Source organism: Staurois parvus, unplaced genomic scaffold (genome assembly GCF_062004578.1).
Source record: "Staurois parvus isolate SC_StPar_1 unplaced genomic scaffold, SC_StPar_1.0 ptg000235l, whole genome shotgun sequence".
Classification (NCBI taxonomy): domain Eukaryota; kingdom Metazoa; phylum Chordata; class Amphibia; order Anura; family Ranidae; genus Staurois; species Staurois parvus.
Window position 1 is genome coordinate 6,350,775 of NW_028318031.1, and position 18,445 is coordinate 6,369,219.

General features: G+C 37.7%; 1 protein-coding gene across 3 annotated transcripts in view; it reads right to left on the minus strand.

Moving 5' to 3' along the window:
• MASP1 (MBL associated serine protease 1) overlaps positions 1-15,947 on the minus strand; it is a 119,049-nt gene extending 103,102 nt beyond the window's left edge. For all 3 annotated transcript variants that reach the window (XM_089680133.1, XM_089680132.1, XM_089680131.1), the window contains exon 1: positions 15,836-15,947. In XM_089680133.1, the coding sequence (XP_089536259.1) occupies positions 15,836-15,840 (5 nt within the window). In that variant the 5' untranslated portion in view covers positions 15,841-15,947. The remainder of the gene's footprint in view (positions 1-15,835) is intronic.
• Between the last annotated feature and the right edge of the window lie 2,498 nt (positions 15,948-18,445).

The following is an 18,445-nucleotide window of genomic DNA, read 5'->3' on the forward strand; positions in this document are numbered from 1 at the left end:
TTTAATCACCACTGAGTTTTTTTTTAAATAAAACAAAAAATACATTAAACTTTTGAACAAAAATGCATTTTTCTTCGTTTCTATTATAAAATTTTGCAAATAAATAACACTTCTTCATATATTTAGGTCAAAATGTATTCTGTTATATTTCTTTGGCGAAAATACCCCAAATTAGTGTATATTATTTAGTCTGTATGAAAGTTATAGAGTCCACAAACCAAGTTATATATATATATCTGACAATCAATCAATCAATCCTGATGTACTGACAGCCCATCTCATTTCTTGAGGCCCGAAAACGCCAGGATAGTAACACTCATATTTGGAAAATAGACAGTTCCAGGTATTTAGTAAGAGGTATGATGAGTTTTTTGGAGGTTGCAATTTTTTGTTACAATTTTTTGGAAAATGTAGAAATTAAAAAAAAATCTAAATTTTTTTTTTTACATATTGTCACCAGTCTAGTACAGCGGTATTATAAACCTGGTTTGGTGTTGATTAGGGACACTGACTGGTGACAGTATGTAAAAAAATTAAAATAATAATTATATTTTAATTTTTATTGTTTTTTTTCAAATTTTTCTATTTTTTTTATTTTTTACTACATTATTTTTTCTTTTTTTTTTACAAACCAATACAATGTTACCATAGTAACATTGAACTACCTATTGACCTACCTTCACACAGGTGGTCAATATCTTGTGGTGAGTGGGGCTCTGGAGAAGGAGCACGAGTGGAGAACCTATCACCGTTGTTTGCCGGCAAGACCACCATATTGTCACTATATCATGTTGAATTTTTGGATGTGGAAGGTGTCCTATAGAACTTGGACTTTATTTATATGAACTGTTTTGTTTATGTGATTTGTTACAGTTTCAGTAGTCATAAGATGTGTGCACCAGCAGGCTAGCACATACGTGTCCACTACACTGTGCACTAGGTTGAATTTAGATGTGGAAGGTGTCTTATAGCACCTGGACTTCACTTATATGAATTGTTTTAAGTTTTTATGGTTTCATTACATACTAGATCGTTTGCACTAGCAGGCTAGCACATAATTGTTCACCACACTGTGCACTAAGTGTGCATCCAGGCCAGGGGGAGGTGCATTGTAGTCCCATATCATTTATTCTATTTCTACAATCATTCTTATAATTATCTTATGGTTTAAGGGAATTTGCATGTAACAATCACTCAATAACTTCACTAGAGGTATACCCCCTTTTTGTTTGGGGGGGTATTATAGTACACAATTGCATTCACACAGACACATCAATAATATTTATTTTATCATTGATTACATATGCACAATTGGAAGAGTTACACAACAAATCACATATTGTATAGGGAGGTATATTGTAGCATTTCACTACCCTCTAAAAGTAACAGCTTTAGACTCATTTTATAACAGCAAGGCAGCGCAGCACATTTTGGGTTTTTTATTGATACACATTTATTTGTGGTTCACTGCTAGCAGCAGCCTTAGTATTGTCATTTAACTGCTGCGTAGGATTTTGCTAATTTTTAAAGAAAACCTGCACTTTGCCCAATCCATGAGCTGAGTGAAAGGTCATCCCTGTAGGATGACCAGTTGCATGGCTGACTCTGAATTTTTTACTTTCGTCACTGACCTTGAACAAACAAGCAGGTTAAAAAATCCCACAAAGTCAGTACACCTGATCTGCAAACTTTTTTCACGTCAGTGACTTAGAAAGTATTAAACCCATTGGATCAATGTGACAGATATACAACTGGCATTTTGATAAACAGAGATCAACATTGATAGCCATATTATCTTACTACTTTTCTTTTAGATGTAAATTCAAATGTAAATGTAATTTAGTAATTTTATATTAAACTGTCTGGGTTGTAAAATGTAATCTTGCTGTGTTAAATTTAATTGGGACCTTTGTAATTTTGCCAATAATAACATGCAGCATCTATAAATACAATAATATAATGCATATATAACAACAGAATACATTGGGTTCAATTCATTAGGAGTTAAACAACAACTGAAAAATTGCAGCAAAATAACGCACGTGGTAAATTTTTTGCAAATGTGCAATTCACTAAGAATTTTGCGGTAAATAACTCTCGCAGTAAAATATCTGTATTGCGGTAATATTTTTATGCGGTAATTTATCGCACATTAGCTGGTTGTTAAGGAAGCCAGCCGCAGTGTCCTTAACAATGGATAACTCATCAGCTGTCAGTGGGTGTCCCACTGACAGCTGAATTAAAACAAAACATGCCAGCCCCTCCCCATATATACAAGGCCGTTTGGGTCTGGTATGGATTTTAAGGAAAACCCCACACCAAAATGAAAAAATAAAGGCCCTTAGGTTTGGGGGAATTTTTTGGGAACCCCACACCAAAAAAAAAAATGGTGTGCAGGTCCCCTCAGAATCCTAAGATATTTAGGTCTGGTATGGATCTGGGGGGTACTCCATGCCATTTTTAAAAACGTTTGGCATGGGGTTCCCCTTAACCTCCCTGGCGGTATGATTATTTCAGATTTTTGGTGCTGAAACCGGTACCATTTTTTTGCATGGAAATATGTTTTTTTTTTATTGTAGGCCTGTAATTTTTAGGATTAACTCACTGAAATCTGTCTGAACAAGAGTCTAGTAAACATCCCGGGTAGGATAAAATTTGAAACACAAAATCATAAATTATAATTTAATAAATACACAATAAAAATAATAATATAATAATAATAAATTTAATTCAATAATATAATCAAACCAAAAACACTGAAATTTGAAATATAGCGTCAAGTTCGCACATCACTAAGCAAAGTCGCAAAATCATTTTCAGTGTCTGATGACGAATTTCCCAACGAGTCATTATCACTCAATTCTGCAAGTGGTTCTGATTTACTATCGCTGTGCTCTAGCTGGTCTAAAACCGCTTTTGACCTAAAGGGACGTTTTTTGGACGCCATGGACTTTTCTCAGTTTCCAGGCAGAAAGAACAGTAAAAATGCAGGCAGGGCACAGGACAAAGCACTCGGCACAAAATGTATGTGAAATGGTTTGATACCGTAATGTTTTACTATGTGATTTTAGTGAATTTAGTGAATGTCACTTTTTGTCATTTTCAAATTACCTGCCGTTCCGTTCCCCAGTACGTCCCGACGCTCGCAGGGGACGGAACCCAGAAGACAGATGCCAGCATCCGCCAGATTACATTGCCAGGGACACTGCAGGAGGGACATCGCGGGAGCGCAGAACAAGGTAAGTGATTGAGGGATCGCGGAGCAGCGCTGCATAGTATTCTCGAGTGTAGCTCGGGGTTACCGCTTGTGGTACTGAAACTTTACCCCGAGCTGCACTCGGGAATACCGCCAGGGAGGTTATTATCCATACCAGACCCCTAGGGGATGGGGGGGGGAATCCCTTTGCTGCATCTGAAAAAATACTGCATGTGATACCACCAGCAAAACCCTGGTGATAAATATTGCATCTTTTTTTACTTTCTGTTGTGTTTGTGACTTGGACTTAACAGCTTACCGCATGTTTTTTGTGCGATATTTATTGACACATTTTTAATTTTGCGTTAAATACCGCAGAATTGTTTTATTTTATTTATTGTGAATTTGACATTTTGTTACCGCATGCAATAATTTTTGCAAATGAGTAATGTGACAGTGTTACAGCATGCGGTAACCTTTAGTGAATTGACCCTATTGTGCTTAAATGCATGGTAGAAAAAAAAACAAGCACAGGTGCTACTCAAAACTCAGCAAACAATTTCCTTCTCTCTCTCTTGCTGACTCCATAATTCATTAAATAAAAAAGTCAGTAAAGACACGTCATTAATATTAATGAATTCTCCAATGAATATTGAGTAATGTAAGAGTTAGAATACAGAGCCGCCTCTTGGAAATTTTCAGTTTAGGATCTTTGCAGTTAAGCAGTAGATTTTTCTATTACTTCAATAGAAGATGTTACTGATTTATCAAGTTCCAAAAAATAAATGCGGGACAGGAACTTTAGAGTATTTGTTGGTCTACATTTCTAAGAGGATGATTTGATTACTGCAGCATTTTGCATTTCAAAGATTTTTTTTTTACTCAAGACACTTGCAAGAATGATTTTCATTTTGCGCACTAATGTCAATCTTCTTGCTTATAATTCTTATGCAAATTAGCTTATTCAGTGAAGTCTTAGGAATAAGTCAAGTGATTTACATTTACATTTGTTTGTAATAGAAGAGACCTAGACAATTAGAAGCACTAGTAGAAAACAAAATTAAACATTTTAGAAAACTGACAGCGGGTACAATAAAGTTTGATACACACCACTATTTTACTATTTAGTGTTTTTTTATTTTCAAGAGTTTGTATTCTTCCCTTATTAAATATGTAACAATGAGAACATTTCTCAAATGTTTTGAGCTTTGCTTGGAACATTAAATATAAATGGTGGTGTGCTGTAAGTGTAATACATAACTGTTCCCAGCTCTTCATTTTATTAAAATATATAGCATTCAACTATCGTTAAAGAAAGCAAATTTATTAGCAGGCTTTCATTAAACTGCACAAAGTTATGCAAATTATTCTTATTTAATATGTTTAATTATATAGCAAATGAAGTAAGAGGGTTTATTTCCCTTAATCACTGCTCTAATTTTATTTAAGTTATGAGTATATTTACCAATATGATAAATGCTTGATCTAATGGAGTAGGACTTACAGACCTTGCATAGGAGTTTAGTTATGTCAAGGACAGTGTCTGTACTCATGTGCAGTAGTGCTCTTGAAATTGATTTGTTACAAATAAGCTATTCACTTTGCAAGAGAATTGGCACTATGAAAGGGAGCTTTCCCCAGAGCTTAGTGAGTGAAGGGAGGGTTCTGCTGACTTCCATCATCAGCATGCGCCCTGAAACCTGCCGATCGGCTGTGTCCAATCACAGCACAGAGTCCTGTGTTTACAAATGCAGACAGAGCAGCAATCTAGCTGTTTCTTCTCTCTGAATTTGATTTTATTGGATATGTGTTATAACAGAAAGTAGAAAATAGTGTGTGGTTTTATCAACATTTTCGGCCTTTTTTTAATAAAAAATGAAAAGCCAAGTGGTGATAAAAAGAAAGCTTTAGTTGTGTGAAGAAATGATATAAATTTCATTTGCACACAGTATTGCATGACTGCACAATTGCCAATTAAAGTAGCTCAGTGCCAAACAGCAAAAAAATGCCCTGGTCATATATATATATATATATATATATATATAATATATATATATATATACAGTATATATATACTTGAGTGGAGTTTGATTCACTTAAAGGATAATCATCATGTGTCCTCTTATTTAATGTAAATATCTAATTATGTCAAAGATAATTAAAAAACATTTCCTTAAACCTATTTGTATAATTAAAATGACACACGCTAGGAAAATAGCTATTTTATTCAACAAGCCTATAAACCTTTGCAACATATATATATATATATATATATATATATATATATATACACACACACAACTAAATCTGTTCATTATGGAGTTGATTTATTTAAGGAAAATAGATTGTTTACTTTGCAAAGGAAGTTAGACTTTTCAAGTAAATTTTCCTGGGGGTTTATTGATATTTCACTTTGCAAACAATACCCCAGGGGTGTCAGACTCAATTTCAATGAGGTATGCATCAGAATTATGGTTACCCTATAAGGGCCAGTTGTATCTGTAAGACTAGATGTCAAGTGTACACCACCCTTTCTTACATCAGATATCAAGAGCCCCCCCACCATCAGAAGTCAAGAGTACCCCACCCTCCCACCTTCTGTTACTGCTAGGGGGCGAGGTTGGGAAGCTGAAGGATCAGGGTCTGGAGCAGGGGCGGACTGACCATTTGGGAACTAGGGCACTGCCCGAGGGCCCGGGGTCAGTAGGGGGCCCCATGAGATGCCCCTGGTACCTTTTTCATAGGCTTTTTTGAGTTTAGGCAAGGACACCTCATGATCCCCTACTGCCTGGGGGCCCCATGAGTTGTCAGTCCGCCCCTGGTCTTGAGAAGGACCAGAGAGGGGCTGGAGTCAGCTGCTGGAGTCTGCTGAATGCTGAGACCTGTGTAGGTAAAGACAAGGGGGTGCTGTAGCTGCACAGAGAGGTGCAGGATCTGCAAGGGGAGTTCTGTCCTCCTCTCTGCTGCTGACTGCTGAGACAGGGGGAGGCAGAGATGAGCCTCTCTGCCACTGCACAGAGAATCTCAGGATCTGTAGGAGGAGTTTTGTCCTTCACTCTACTGCTGACTGCTGAGACAAGGTGGGGGCAGAGATGGGGTGCCACAGCTGCAGGAGAGGTGTGAGGGCCACATGAAATGGTCTGGTGGGCCGGATTTGGCCCGTGGGCCTTGTGTTTGACATATGTGCAATAACCAGTCAGGTGCAAGGAAAAAAAAACTGCATTTTTGCTTGCACATTATCGGTTGATGGAAGTCAGCAGAGCTTCACCTCATTCACTAAGCTCTGAAGAAATTTACTTTGCAAAGTGCAACTTGCAAGGTGTGCAGCCTATTTGCCTTTTGTAAATCAACCCTCATGCATAGTATTGTTTCTCAAAATGACACAAAGGGTTGATTTGTTAATGGAGCAGAATCTGTTCACCTATCAAACCTGATTTTAGTAAATAAATCAAACTTGTGTTCTCTATGAATACCCAAAATAAATCCACTTTTATAAGACATGGTTTGTTCATTGAAAAATGTGAAATGCTGCTGTACTTATGAAATATACCTTTAAATTAATTAAATAAATAAATAAATTAAATAAATAAATAATAATAAGTCAATAAAAATACCTGTATAATGCAGCAGTCCTTATTGTGAACTATTATACACAAAATAAAAAAATACAATATAGACCGCTCAAAAATGGTGTAGAAAATATAAACTTGATATCAATAATCATAATAATAAATAATACACATCTGTAAACTGATGACGATCTATTGGTCGAAACGTGTCGAGGTTTGATGACGCAATTTCTACCGACGTCACTTCCACCCTTTGGAATGCACACTGGAACGCGGCGGCCATCTTTTTCTTCCATTTACAATCAACAGAGCTGAACAAACTCAGTGTCAAGTAATAGGCACTTTTTTTGTGAGTTGCATTTTAACTATTTATCCCCACTATTAAAGGTTTGCAGTTTACACTATGGGATGTCTGTTTTTTGTATTCATTTTTATGCTGAACATTTATATTATTGCCTGTGGAGGAGAGAAGTAGTACTGGTATTAACTAACCCCTATGAAGAATCACCTGTATTACTAACAACCTAACCCGGTGAAGACACATCAGTTACTACTAGCATTTGTGGAATACATGTAAAGGAATATCGGTCACCAATAATATGTGGTATTTTGGGATAGTCCCAACAAAAGCGCTAGTGACCATCTTAGAGATAGGTGGTCATGGGATGATGGTGAGTGTAAATCCATGTGGGGCACCAGTCTGAGCGCAGTGGAGCACCTGTCACTTTATTACGGAGTTCACAATCAAGAATCTAGCACGTTTGCACTTTATTTTCACATATTGGGACTGCACAGATAAACCAGTTTACAGATGTGTATTATTTATTATTAGGATTATTGATATCAAGTTTATATTGTCTACACCATTTTTGCGCGGTCCATCTGGTATTTATGGTTTGTTTATTGAACACAGGTTGACCTGCTATACTAAACCCAATGAGCATTCACTTTTCCAAGTGAACAGCCTTTACTCTTATAATAAATCAACCTCTATGCTTTCTACTGTACTGGTTAGCAGTGGCAGCCACATCATATTACTGATGTCAGATGGACAAGGGTGTGAATATAGCTGTGCCTGAACTCTGTTTCTTGAAGTACAAATGCTTGAGTCCACACTTTTATGTGCGAATTTAAGTGTTGGTGGTCGCCTATGAAAATGAAAGTAGTGGTGGTCACTTATGAAAATGTACCTAATAAAATCATCACTTTACATGGGGTTAGGTGGAAAATGTTGAACGTGTTATTGCGGTCTTTAGCAGCTGCTAATGCTTAACAAATGCCTGTATGCCAGTGTACAACATTTTTCCTGGTGTTTATGCCTATTGCACCTAGAAGATATCACTACTTTTCATCCTGACAGAGAAAAGCATTTCTAGCACAGCCACATCAACTTAATTAAATATCTACCTGCGTATATTTATTATTATTGTTCATTTACATGCAATGTGATTATATGAATTAATATGCAGTTATTTCTAAATACATATAAATGCATGTAATAAATGTAAATAGTATCATTTCCACTGTGTGCCCACGTGTTTAGGAACACTCAGCTTAGTTACAATTAGAAAAAAATAGAAATTTGTGCCTCTAGGAACAGAGTAGATACCCTGAACATGTCTAAACTCCTGTAAATGTTTGTACATTGAATTGCAGGAGAAGTTGATCTGGAAAGTATAAAGTTTGTGAATGGGGCTTTAAATAAATGATTTCATAATCACCAGTGCAAAAACAACTATGGATAATCACTGAAACATGAAGTTCTCAAAACAGAAGAATTGTGATGTTTTGTTTAATACCTAAGTATGTTGTGTGGCAGATTAATACTTTCGTAACTACGGTACTTTTGTTAAATGTAATTTGGAGGCTTTTATATGTGAATGTTATGTTTCTCTGCTTTTTATCTTACTATTCCATGTTAACTGACACAGCCAGAGATTACAGCATGTCTTATGTACCACCTGGTTACCCAAACAAGTATAATGGTCACCATCTGTTCCTATCCACCCCCTCTACCCCCATTAACCTTGTGTATCAATATGAAAATAGTAAGATCTACATTATTTTATTTGCAAATTGTAAGCATCGGGCAGATGTAGTGAAATGTAGTTCCTGAGTCCCAAAAAGTAGTTAATAGAGGGTTTAAAATGGAACTATGGGCAAAATGAAAAATGGAATATAATGCAATCTGTCAATAGCATTAACACCACAGTTTTTGTTGATCTTGCAACATACTTTTATTACCTGTTGATCCTGTATGTGGATCCATTATTTTTCCACTTCCATAACACCCCAAGCTGTCCAGCAAAAGCTACAGTTACAGGGGTTGGTACAAACCACAAAACATTGACCGGGGTGTCCTCCTATATACCAAAAGGATACAAGAAATGGCCATTTTTTTGGCGTAGTCCTTTTTTCGAAAGCTAAAAACTTTCTCCAACTTCTTAAAAAGTGTTAGATTGAGTGGGGGTTTAATTTGTTAATCATTTATTTAAAGTTTATTTAAAATACATACCCATGAACCCCTGGATCCTAGCCTTAAATTAATAGTGTTGAAATGGACACTTGTGGATTTTTTTTGTCTCCTGAGGTGAAGAGGACTGATCTAGTTCTACACGAGACATACAGACCAGAAAATTACCTGGGCCTTTTGGGACTGACATTTTTACAACTGGTTACTCTGTTCTCTTTGTGGACAGAGGCGTATACTATATTAGTCACATGTATCAACATCAACACATTTAAATGTTTAAAGCGGAACGCCACCCAAAAGGGGAACTTCCATTGTAGGTCCTCATTCCCCCCCTCTCCCATTTTTGGATGATCCTTTTTTTTTGAGGGGAGTGGGTACCTAGTTTTGACGGGACTAGGCGTCCAGAGTTCCAAGCTCTCCCCCCCCTCCCTGAAGTCTTCTGGGACATGTCACAGGTCCCAGAAGACTGTGAGACCATTGAAAAAGCGCAGTGTGGCTCATGTATGCGCAGTTTGCAGTAAGTTGCAAAGCCGAAAGCAGCATAGGTGGCTGCCCACAGCTAAGATTCCGGAGCTGTGAACCCTAAGGTTAGTGAAGAACTAGCCTGGATAAGGATGGTGCTGGATCCCTGACCAGGTAAGTGTCCTTTTATTAAAAGACAGTAGCTACGGTATTTGTAGCTGCTGACTTTTAATTTTTTTTCTTTTTACCCAGAATGAAGATCCGCTTTAACTTGTTTGGTAATGCATATTTAAAAAATGTAATAAAATGAAATTTACAAAAAATACACATCTGGTTTGCAATCTCTACTGTCATCCTGGTAAAGGAAGTGTAAAAACCAACAGCTCTGCTGGCAGAATCAACTAGTAATAAAACTATATTACAAAGGTACTCAAGAAAAACAACAAATTTATTTTAAAGTGACACTAAACAATATCCTTACTCTCCAAATATAACCCATACAAATCCACTACTTAATGACCCTGAAATCCATTTTTTATTAAATAATTTCTTGCTGTATTTTTCTACCTTCTTGTAATGTCCTCAATGAGCTCCCAAACCTCTGCTTTACTCCCTCACTTCTTTTTGTTTGGATTGAGTGGAATGTTAGAAAACATTTTAAGGGAAATATAAATATTCACAATTAAATTTAATACTTCATTTATTATTATGCAAATACAACATTAATTTTTTTTTAATGTAAAATAACACTTTTGGAAGAAAACATTTTGAACATCATGGTGAAAAGTACTGTTGCAAAGAATTGGTTTTCTGTTACAGGCACTGTATCAGTTTTCACTACCGTTGAGGTAAGCCAGCAATTACTTAGCACCCTGGGCCACCAGAGTTTCATTGGCAGCAAATCAGGACTGTACAGAGAGGATCTCTATTGCAGAATATCACTCAGAATGGGGTTTCCATTTAAAAGCTTACTTATAACATTTTCTTTTTATTCCAGTAATCCCACATATACTTTTTAGGGAAAAAAATCCAAAACAATGATTTTTTTCAGCTCTGTTATGATTTCTATTATTATTATTATTGCTGTTATTATTATTCAGAACTTATAAAGTGCCAACAGTTTGTGCAGCACTTTACTTCCACAGAGACTCTCCCTAGAGAGTCCCAGAGGAAGGGAGAGTCTCTGTGGAAGTCCTGGAGATGAGCAGGGGGGGAGGAGACAAGAGAGCTTGAGAGCAGGAGGTCATGAGAGGAGCAGGGAGGATGGTTTGAGTGATATTTGGATACAAGATTGATGATGTAGCTCGGGACAAAGTTGTGGATGGCTTTGTATGTTGTTAGTGTTTTTAATTCAATTCATTGGGCAATCGGAAGCCAGTGGATGGATTGACAGAGAGGGGTGGCAAACAACACTGAGTGGTTGGTAAGGTTGATGAGTCTGGCAGAAGCATTTATGATAGACAGAAGAGGCAATAGCCTACAAAGAGGTAGGCCTATGAGAAGGGAGTTGTAATAGTCAAGGCAAGAGATAACAAGGGAGTGAATGAGTTGCTGGGTGGTTTCATTAGTTAAAAAAGGGTGAATTTTAGAGATGTTTTGGAGTTGAAGTCTACAAGTTTTTGAAAGTAATTGGATTGGGGGCCAAAAGGACAGGTCAGAGTCTAGGATTACACCTAGTACCCTGGGGTGAGGGGAGGGACTTATAGCTGTATTATTGATTTTGATGGAGAGAAAGGTGCCAGTAGATAGGGAAAGATTGAAGATGTGAGTGAGAGAGCATAGGATAGAGGAAGAGGGTGACCATAGTAGTTCCAAGGGAACAGGATCCATGGGACAATTCATTAGACTGGCATCTGAGAAAAGTTTGGTAACCTCTTCAGTAGTAGCTGGTTCAAAAGAGGAAAGTGTTGAATGTGCTGTTAGACAGGGAGTATGTTAAGTGGGGAATATATCTGTACAGTGGAGGTGTCTTTGTGAACATCAGTCTTGTTTATTTGTTTATTCATTGGGATGTTATTTTTTTATTTGTTTATCTATTTTATTTTTTTATTCCTGATGCATTTATACTCTGTGACCTCATCTGTCTGCACAGAAAAATGTTTCTGATGAAATGCAGAGTTTAATTTTGACGCAGACAGAGTTTTACATTAGTTGATTCATGTGACCGCATTTCTCTTCCCCCTTCGTTCCTTTTCTAGTTTTGGGGGTTATTTACTAAAACTGCATGGTGCAAAATGTGGTGCAGCTCTGCAAAGAAACCAATCAGTTTCCAGGTTTTATTGTCAAAGCTTAATAGAACAATCTGAATTTAGAAGCTGAGTGGCTACTATGCAGAGCTGCAACAGGTTCTGAGTGCACCAGTTTTAGTAAATCAACCCATTATTGCTTGGAAATCTGACAGACTAGCCACAGATGTAGGCATTTAATGGAAAATGGCCTAGAAAAATTTATAGCTTTTTGTCTAGGAATGATAAAAGGATTGTACTAGCAGAAGCTACCTTTAGTGTTAACCATTTGTCAGAGTGATCTGTGAATCCAGATTTGCAGGCAGCTGAAGTTACATGCAGATCTCAAGGACTTACTGATCAGTGACCCTGCCCATCACATTAAAGAGCCAACAGTGAGGCTAAAGAGATGGGAAAGAGTGAGGCTAGGTTTTTAAAAATCAGTTTATAAGATGGATATACCTTTAGCTGCCTGTGTCTCTGGATCCATTGGTAATTTTGACATATGGTTTTCAACAAAGTTATCCTATGTATTTTTTTTGTGAACATGCTCAATTTCAATTGCAGAGAATTTTTATAGATTAAGAAATGTCTAACATTGCCAATGACTTTTGGGTGATTAATAAACTAGAAAACAGAGGGGGTTATTAACTAAAACTGGAGAGTGCAAAATCTGGTGCAGCTCTGCATAGAAACTAATCAGCATCCAGGTTTTATTGCCAGAGCCTAAAGTGATATTAAACCCACAACAGTCAAATCAGTCTGTATATGCAGTATAGCATGCTTGTTATACTCACTGTGGAACCAAAGGGATTAATCTTCGGCATTGTGTAAAAACAATGGTTTATCCTGACTTCTCTGGTCCTCCCCTTCTTTCAGTACCCCCCTCTTATCTCCTCATAAGACATATCATGTGAAGACACTCTGCACATGCTCAGTTTAGTGTGTATTGCTAGAGAGTTTTTCTTTTCTTGGGCGAGTGCATGTGATCAGCACAAAGCCAATCAGCACTATCCAGACAGAGGTCAGGGGTTCTGCATCCTCCTAGAGAAGAAAGAAAACTCCTCATGCAAGGTGTAACCAGTGCTCTGCTGAAGTCATAAGACTGCTCTAACTGCTGATGAGAAAAGGTATTTAGCAGTTTATATTTACTAAAATAATTGCATTTCCTTGTTCTGTGTACTGTGGGAGACCAGATATAGTTAATGCAGGGTCCTGGGTTTAGTATCACTTTAACTCTACTTTACTTATTTTACTTGTAAGACGTAAAGCAGAAAGAAAACTCCTCCTACAATCTTTACCAGTGCTCTGCTGGACACTGATAGAAGTCATAAGACTGCCCTAACTGCTGATGAGAAAAGGTATTTAGCAGTTTATATTTACTAAAATAATTGCCTTTCCATGTTGTGTGTACTGTGGGAGACCAGATATAGTGAATGCAGGGACCTGGGTTTAGTAACACTTTAACTGAACATGAAAAGTTAGAAGGTAATTGGCTACCATTCACAGGTATACCAGATTTTGCACTCTCCACTTTTAACTTAAAAAGTGGCATTAAACCCAAAAGCAATAATTTATTATATTGCAACATAGCAATTTGTAGATGTGATGACTGCATTCATTTTCTTCTGATGGCTTTCTTTCCTTTATTTTCACCTTCTGATCTGGCCAGTAACTCTATTCCTTTTCAAGTAAACAAGCTGTTTTGCAGATGTAACAGTTCACACAATCTATTTACTTTTGACAGGGGTGCTTACAATAATCAGATGTAAAACATTTATCCCAAAAGGAAGAAAAACTGCTGTAATAAAAGTATTAGCTGGAGTTTGTCTTAATTTTTTTAGTGTGCTTAAAGCTACTAGTACATCTAACACTCCCCTCCCCCCAGACTGACAATGCTGCTGTCCAAAGGTGCCCCCTGTGCTACTTTATCCAGAGTGGAGACACTCTAGAACTGGAGGTGTGGTAGAAAATAAATGCAGCCACCACAGCTAATGATTGGCAAGCTGCAATATATTACATTTTTGGTTTTGGGTTTGCAACATAATACCACTTTAAAGAAATTTCAAGGATTGCCACTCAAATCTATCTAGTAACTAAATGGTTAGCACTTCCGCCTGACAGTACTCGGGTTGTTGGTTTGAATCCCAGCCATAGAATCACCTGCCTGGAGTTTGCAAGTTCTCCCTGTGTGGGTTTCCTCCAGGTACTCTGGTTTCCTCCCACACTCCAAAGACATGCTGGTAGGTTAATTGGGTCCTGTCAATGTTTATTTATTTATTTCAGGTACTTATATAGTGCCATCAATTTACGCAGCGCTTTACATATATATTGTACATTCACATCAGTCCCTAACCCTCAAGGGGTGTACAATCTAAGGTCCCTAGCTTACACATAGTAGGACCAATTTAGACAGGATCCAGTTAACCTACCAGCATGTCTTTGGAGTGTGGGAGGAAACCAGAGTACCCAGAGGAAATCCTCACAAGCACAGGGAGAACATGCAAACTCCAGGCAGGTGGTGCCATGCTTGGGATTTGAACTATTAACCCTAGTACTGCCAGGCAGAAGTCCTAACCATTTAGCCACTGTGCTGCCTTGGCCCTAGCATATGTATGTATGAATATGAGTTAGGAACCCTAGATTGTACACTCCTTGAGGGTCAGGAACTGATGTGAATGTACAATATATATATATATATATATATATATATATATATATATATATACATGTAAAGCGCTGAGTAAATTGACGGCGCTATATAAGTACCTGTAATAAATAAATTACTGCAGTCTGATTTGTCTCTGTTGGTAATGCCTCCTCCTTTTGTTTGCATACATATGGTATGCTGCTGTACACTAATACAAGAGACAAGTACACTTCCATTGCACAACTCCACACCAATATATCACTAAGCTGAATATCAGGACTTTGTGCTACTGTGCATTCCCAAATGTTTATCACTGCATGAAATACATAAGTAGATCAAGATAAGGTAAAACAAAGGTAGCAATAATTTATCTTACTATAAGCATTTTATTTAGGAGTTTTTGTATGAGTATATATAACACAGCTTTGTTTTTTTTGTTTTTTTCAAAATCTATAACTTGTGTGTCACTTCGTTATCCATCTATAATGTTTATCCTCTATGGCACTACTGGATGGAATATACATTTTAGGACAGGAGTCTTAGAACGATTAGCACTGTTAGCATACTTACTGTTAAGAAATTGTATAGAGCACTTACCCCTAGCTAGCATTGAAACCATAGTTAGATTTCATATGCTTGGCATTCTCATCGACTTTTGTAGTTTTCGTAAATAATCTCTTTACTTATCATTAATTTAATTCTTTGCATGCTATTAATTAATATTTGAATTCAAGTAAAATCAAGCAGAAATTTGAAACAGTGATTGACCATAGTTAGGCTTACTTAGTAAGACTAAGAGCAATCTGTAAACTATTTTATCCAGAAGTCCAACAATAATTTAGTAACTGATTGGTTGGTGTTCTGTGCACTTTAGATGTTGCACTGATTTTTTAAAAAATAAGTCATATTCAAACTGTATTATATGAAGGAAAGTCACTGTCATCGTTATCTGTACTTTCCAATTAGAGCCAAAATAGAACACATTACTTTTAATTTCATTTAAAAGATCAGAATGATTGCTTTAGCCTGCTTATTGCACTATTGCACGTGTGACAGTTGGCCACAATCAATAAAAAAAACCACACTAGAGCAATGTGAGCAAACTAATGTTGAAGTCCCAGTTAATAATGTAACAGTTTCCTAATACCAGCTGTGTTAGCTTCCACTAGCAACTAGGCAACATCAAAAAGTATCTTCAAGTTCCGAATTCATAAATTTTCCAGTAGTAACAACTTGGCACACTGCACTTTTATCACTAACCTCATGTTAGCAGTCTGTGCTGTTCTTTCTCCTGTTTCTCCTTTGTGTATGTGTGTATCTGCCTGGTCCCAAAAGCTGATCAGCCTGGCTCTATCTTTGTTCTGAGCTTTCTGTGTTATGTGCCTGAGAGCTGCTACTCAGTACTCTGGTCACGCCTCCCAGTCTGTAACTGTTCCCCACCAAAAGAAAAAACCTGACAGACTTTAAAAGAAGTGCTTAACTTGGGAAGGAAGAAGACTGTAATAAATGGGATTGTATTTGTTCAAAGTAGCTTGCTAAGCATTGGAGTTTAAAGAGAGCCTGTCATAATCAAACCACCGCGTGGTGACTTTAGCTGAAAAAACACTGAAAATCATTACATATATGATACTATGACTGATGGTTACATTTATTAAAATGTAATGCCTCTGACATGATATTTATTGGGAATGATAATGTATTTGGATTTAATCAAATTTAAAGTAATTTTTTGTACAGTTTATGTTAAATATTAAATGTGATTTTCATTTTTAAAATAGTAGATGTTTATTTTTCGATGTATTCAGACAGTACACAATGTACAGATCTACAATGTTGCCATTGTCAATCAAATGAAAGACAATTAACTAAGCTATTTTTTTGTAGAGCCCACAGTCTGACTGTAAACTGGGATTTGAGGAACATAGCTAGATACTTAGATTGTAAGCTCCAAGGAGCAGGGCCCTCCTAACCCTCTTGTATTGAACTGTATTGTTCTGTATTGTCTCCCTTTATATTGTAAAGCGCTGAGCAAACTGTTGGCGCTATATAAATCCTGTATAATTATTATACAGGATTATTATTATTATACAGAATTTATATAGAGCCAACAGTTTGCTCAGCACTTTACAATATAACGGGAGACAATACAGCAACAATACAGTTCAATACAAGAGGGATTTGAGGGCCCTGCTCCTTGGAGCTTACAATCTAAGAGGGAGGGGCTATTGGTACAAAAGGTAGTAACTGTGGGGGATGGACTGGTAGGAGGAGTAGAAGATCCCATTATTAGCTGAGGGCAGGATAGGCTTCCCTGAAGAGATAGGTTTTCAGAGATTGCCTAAAAGTGAGCAGATTAGGCGATAGTCTGATAGATTTGGGTAGAGAGTTCCAGAGGATGGGGGAAGCTCTGGAGAAGTCCTGGAGACGAGCATGGGAGGAGGAGACAAGGGAGCTAGAGAGCAGGAGGTCATGTGAGGAGCGGAGAGTGATATTTGGAGACAAGATTAGTGGTGTAGTTTGGGGCAGAGTTATAAATGTCTTTATATGTTATTGTTAATGTTTTGAATTTTATCCGTTGGGCAATGGGAAGCCAGTGGAGGGATTGGCAAAGAGGGGTGGCAGATACAGAACGGATAGTTAGGTGAATGAGTCTGGCAGCAGCATTCTTGATAGCTCGAAGAGGGGATAGCCTGCGATTCGGTAGGCCAATGAGGAGGGAGTTACAATAGTCAAGGCGAGATATAACAAGGGAGTGAATAAGTTGCTTAGTAGTTTCCAAGGTTAGGAACGGGCATATCTTGGAGATGTTGTGGAGGTGAAGTCTACAAGATTTGGACAGTGATTGGATTGGGGCTGAAAGGACAGATGGGAGTCTAGGATTACACTTTGCACCCTGGCATAATAATACAACTCTAAAGGCTAATGGGGTGGGGCAGCACAGTTGCTAAAGCAGACCATATATTGTGCAATTTTCTTTCCTGTAACCACAGGTTGCAGGAGAGAAAATTGCTTGACTCCTCATTAACACAGTCAGTTTTGATGGGGAATCCCTCCTGCAGAGATATTGTGTTCTCCCAGGGAGTAGGGGGGGGGGGTTGACGTGGGGAGCCATCCTTGCCAGGAGAATACAATTATTATAGCTAACGGCTATAGCCACTGGCAATAATCGCATCAAAGAAATCCGATATGCCAGTTGTACCCAAGTCGATCAATGGTTTGACTTGAGTACAATCAACCTGTCCATAGATGGATTGAATCTTGGATGACCCCTGCTGAACTGACCGAGATTCAAACCATCTATTGCTGACTTTAGCGGTTTGCACTTCTGCCTAGTAGCGCAAGGGTCATTGGTTCAAATCCCAACCACAACACTAGCTGCATGGAGTTTGTTCTCCCTGTCCCTGAGTGGGTTTCCAGTTTCCTACCACACTCCAAAGACATAGTGGTAGGTGAATTGGCTCCTGTCTAAATTGGCCCTAGTTCGTGTAAGTATGAATGTTAGTTAGGGACCTTGGTATGTACAATATATAAAAAGCACTGTGTAAATTAACCGTGCTATATACAGTAAGTACTGATAAATAAAACAAAACAAGAGGGTGTGGATGTTTTGGACATTTCATTTACCAGAAATAGGAAGGGAGCAGAAGGGTATCATTATTAAGGAGTATTGGGGGAGAAGGCAAAATAATTGGGGATTGGGTGGGTGGGACGGATGTCCACTTGGGAGGAGAAAGGTGGAAAAAAACTTACGGTTGAACATGTTTCAACTGCCCTACAATCACTGCCCCTTTACCTGAAAAGGCAGTGGGTGGGGATGAACACAACAAGTGGCTTCAAATTCTATGCTTTGTGGCCACAGCCATGCTGCCA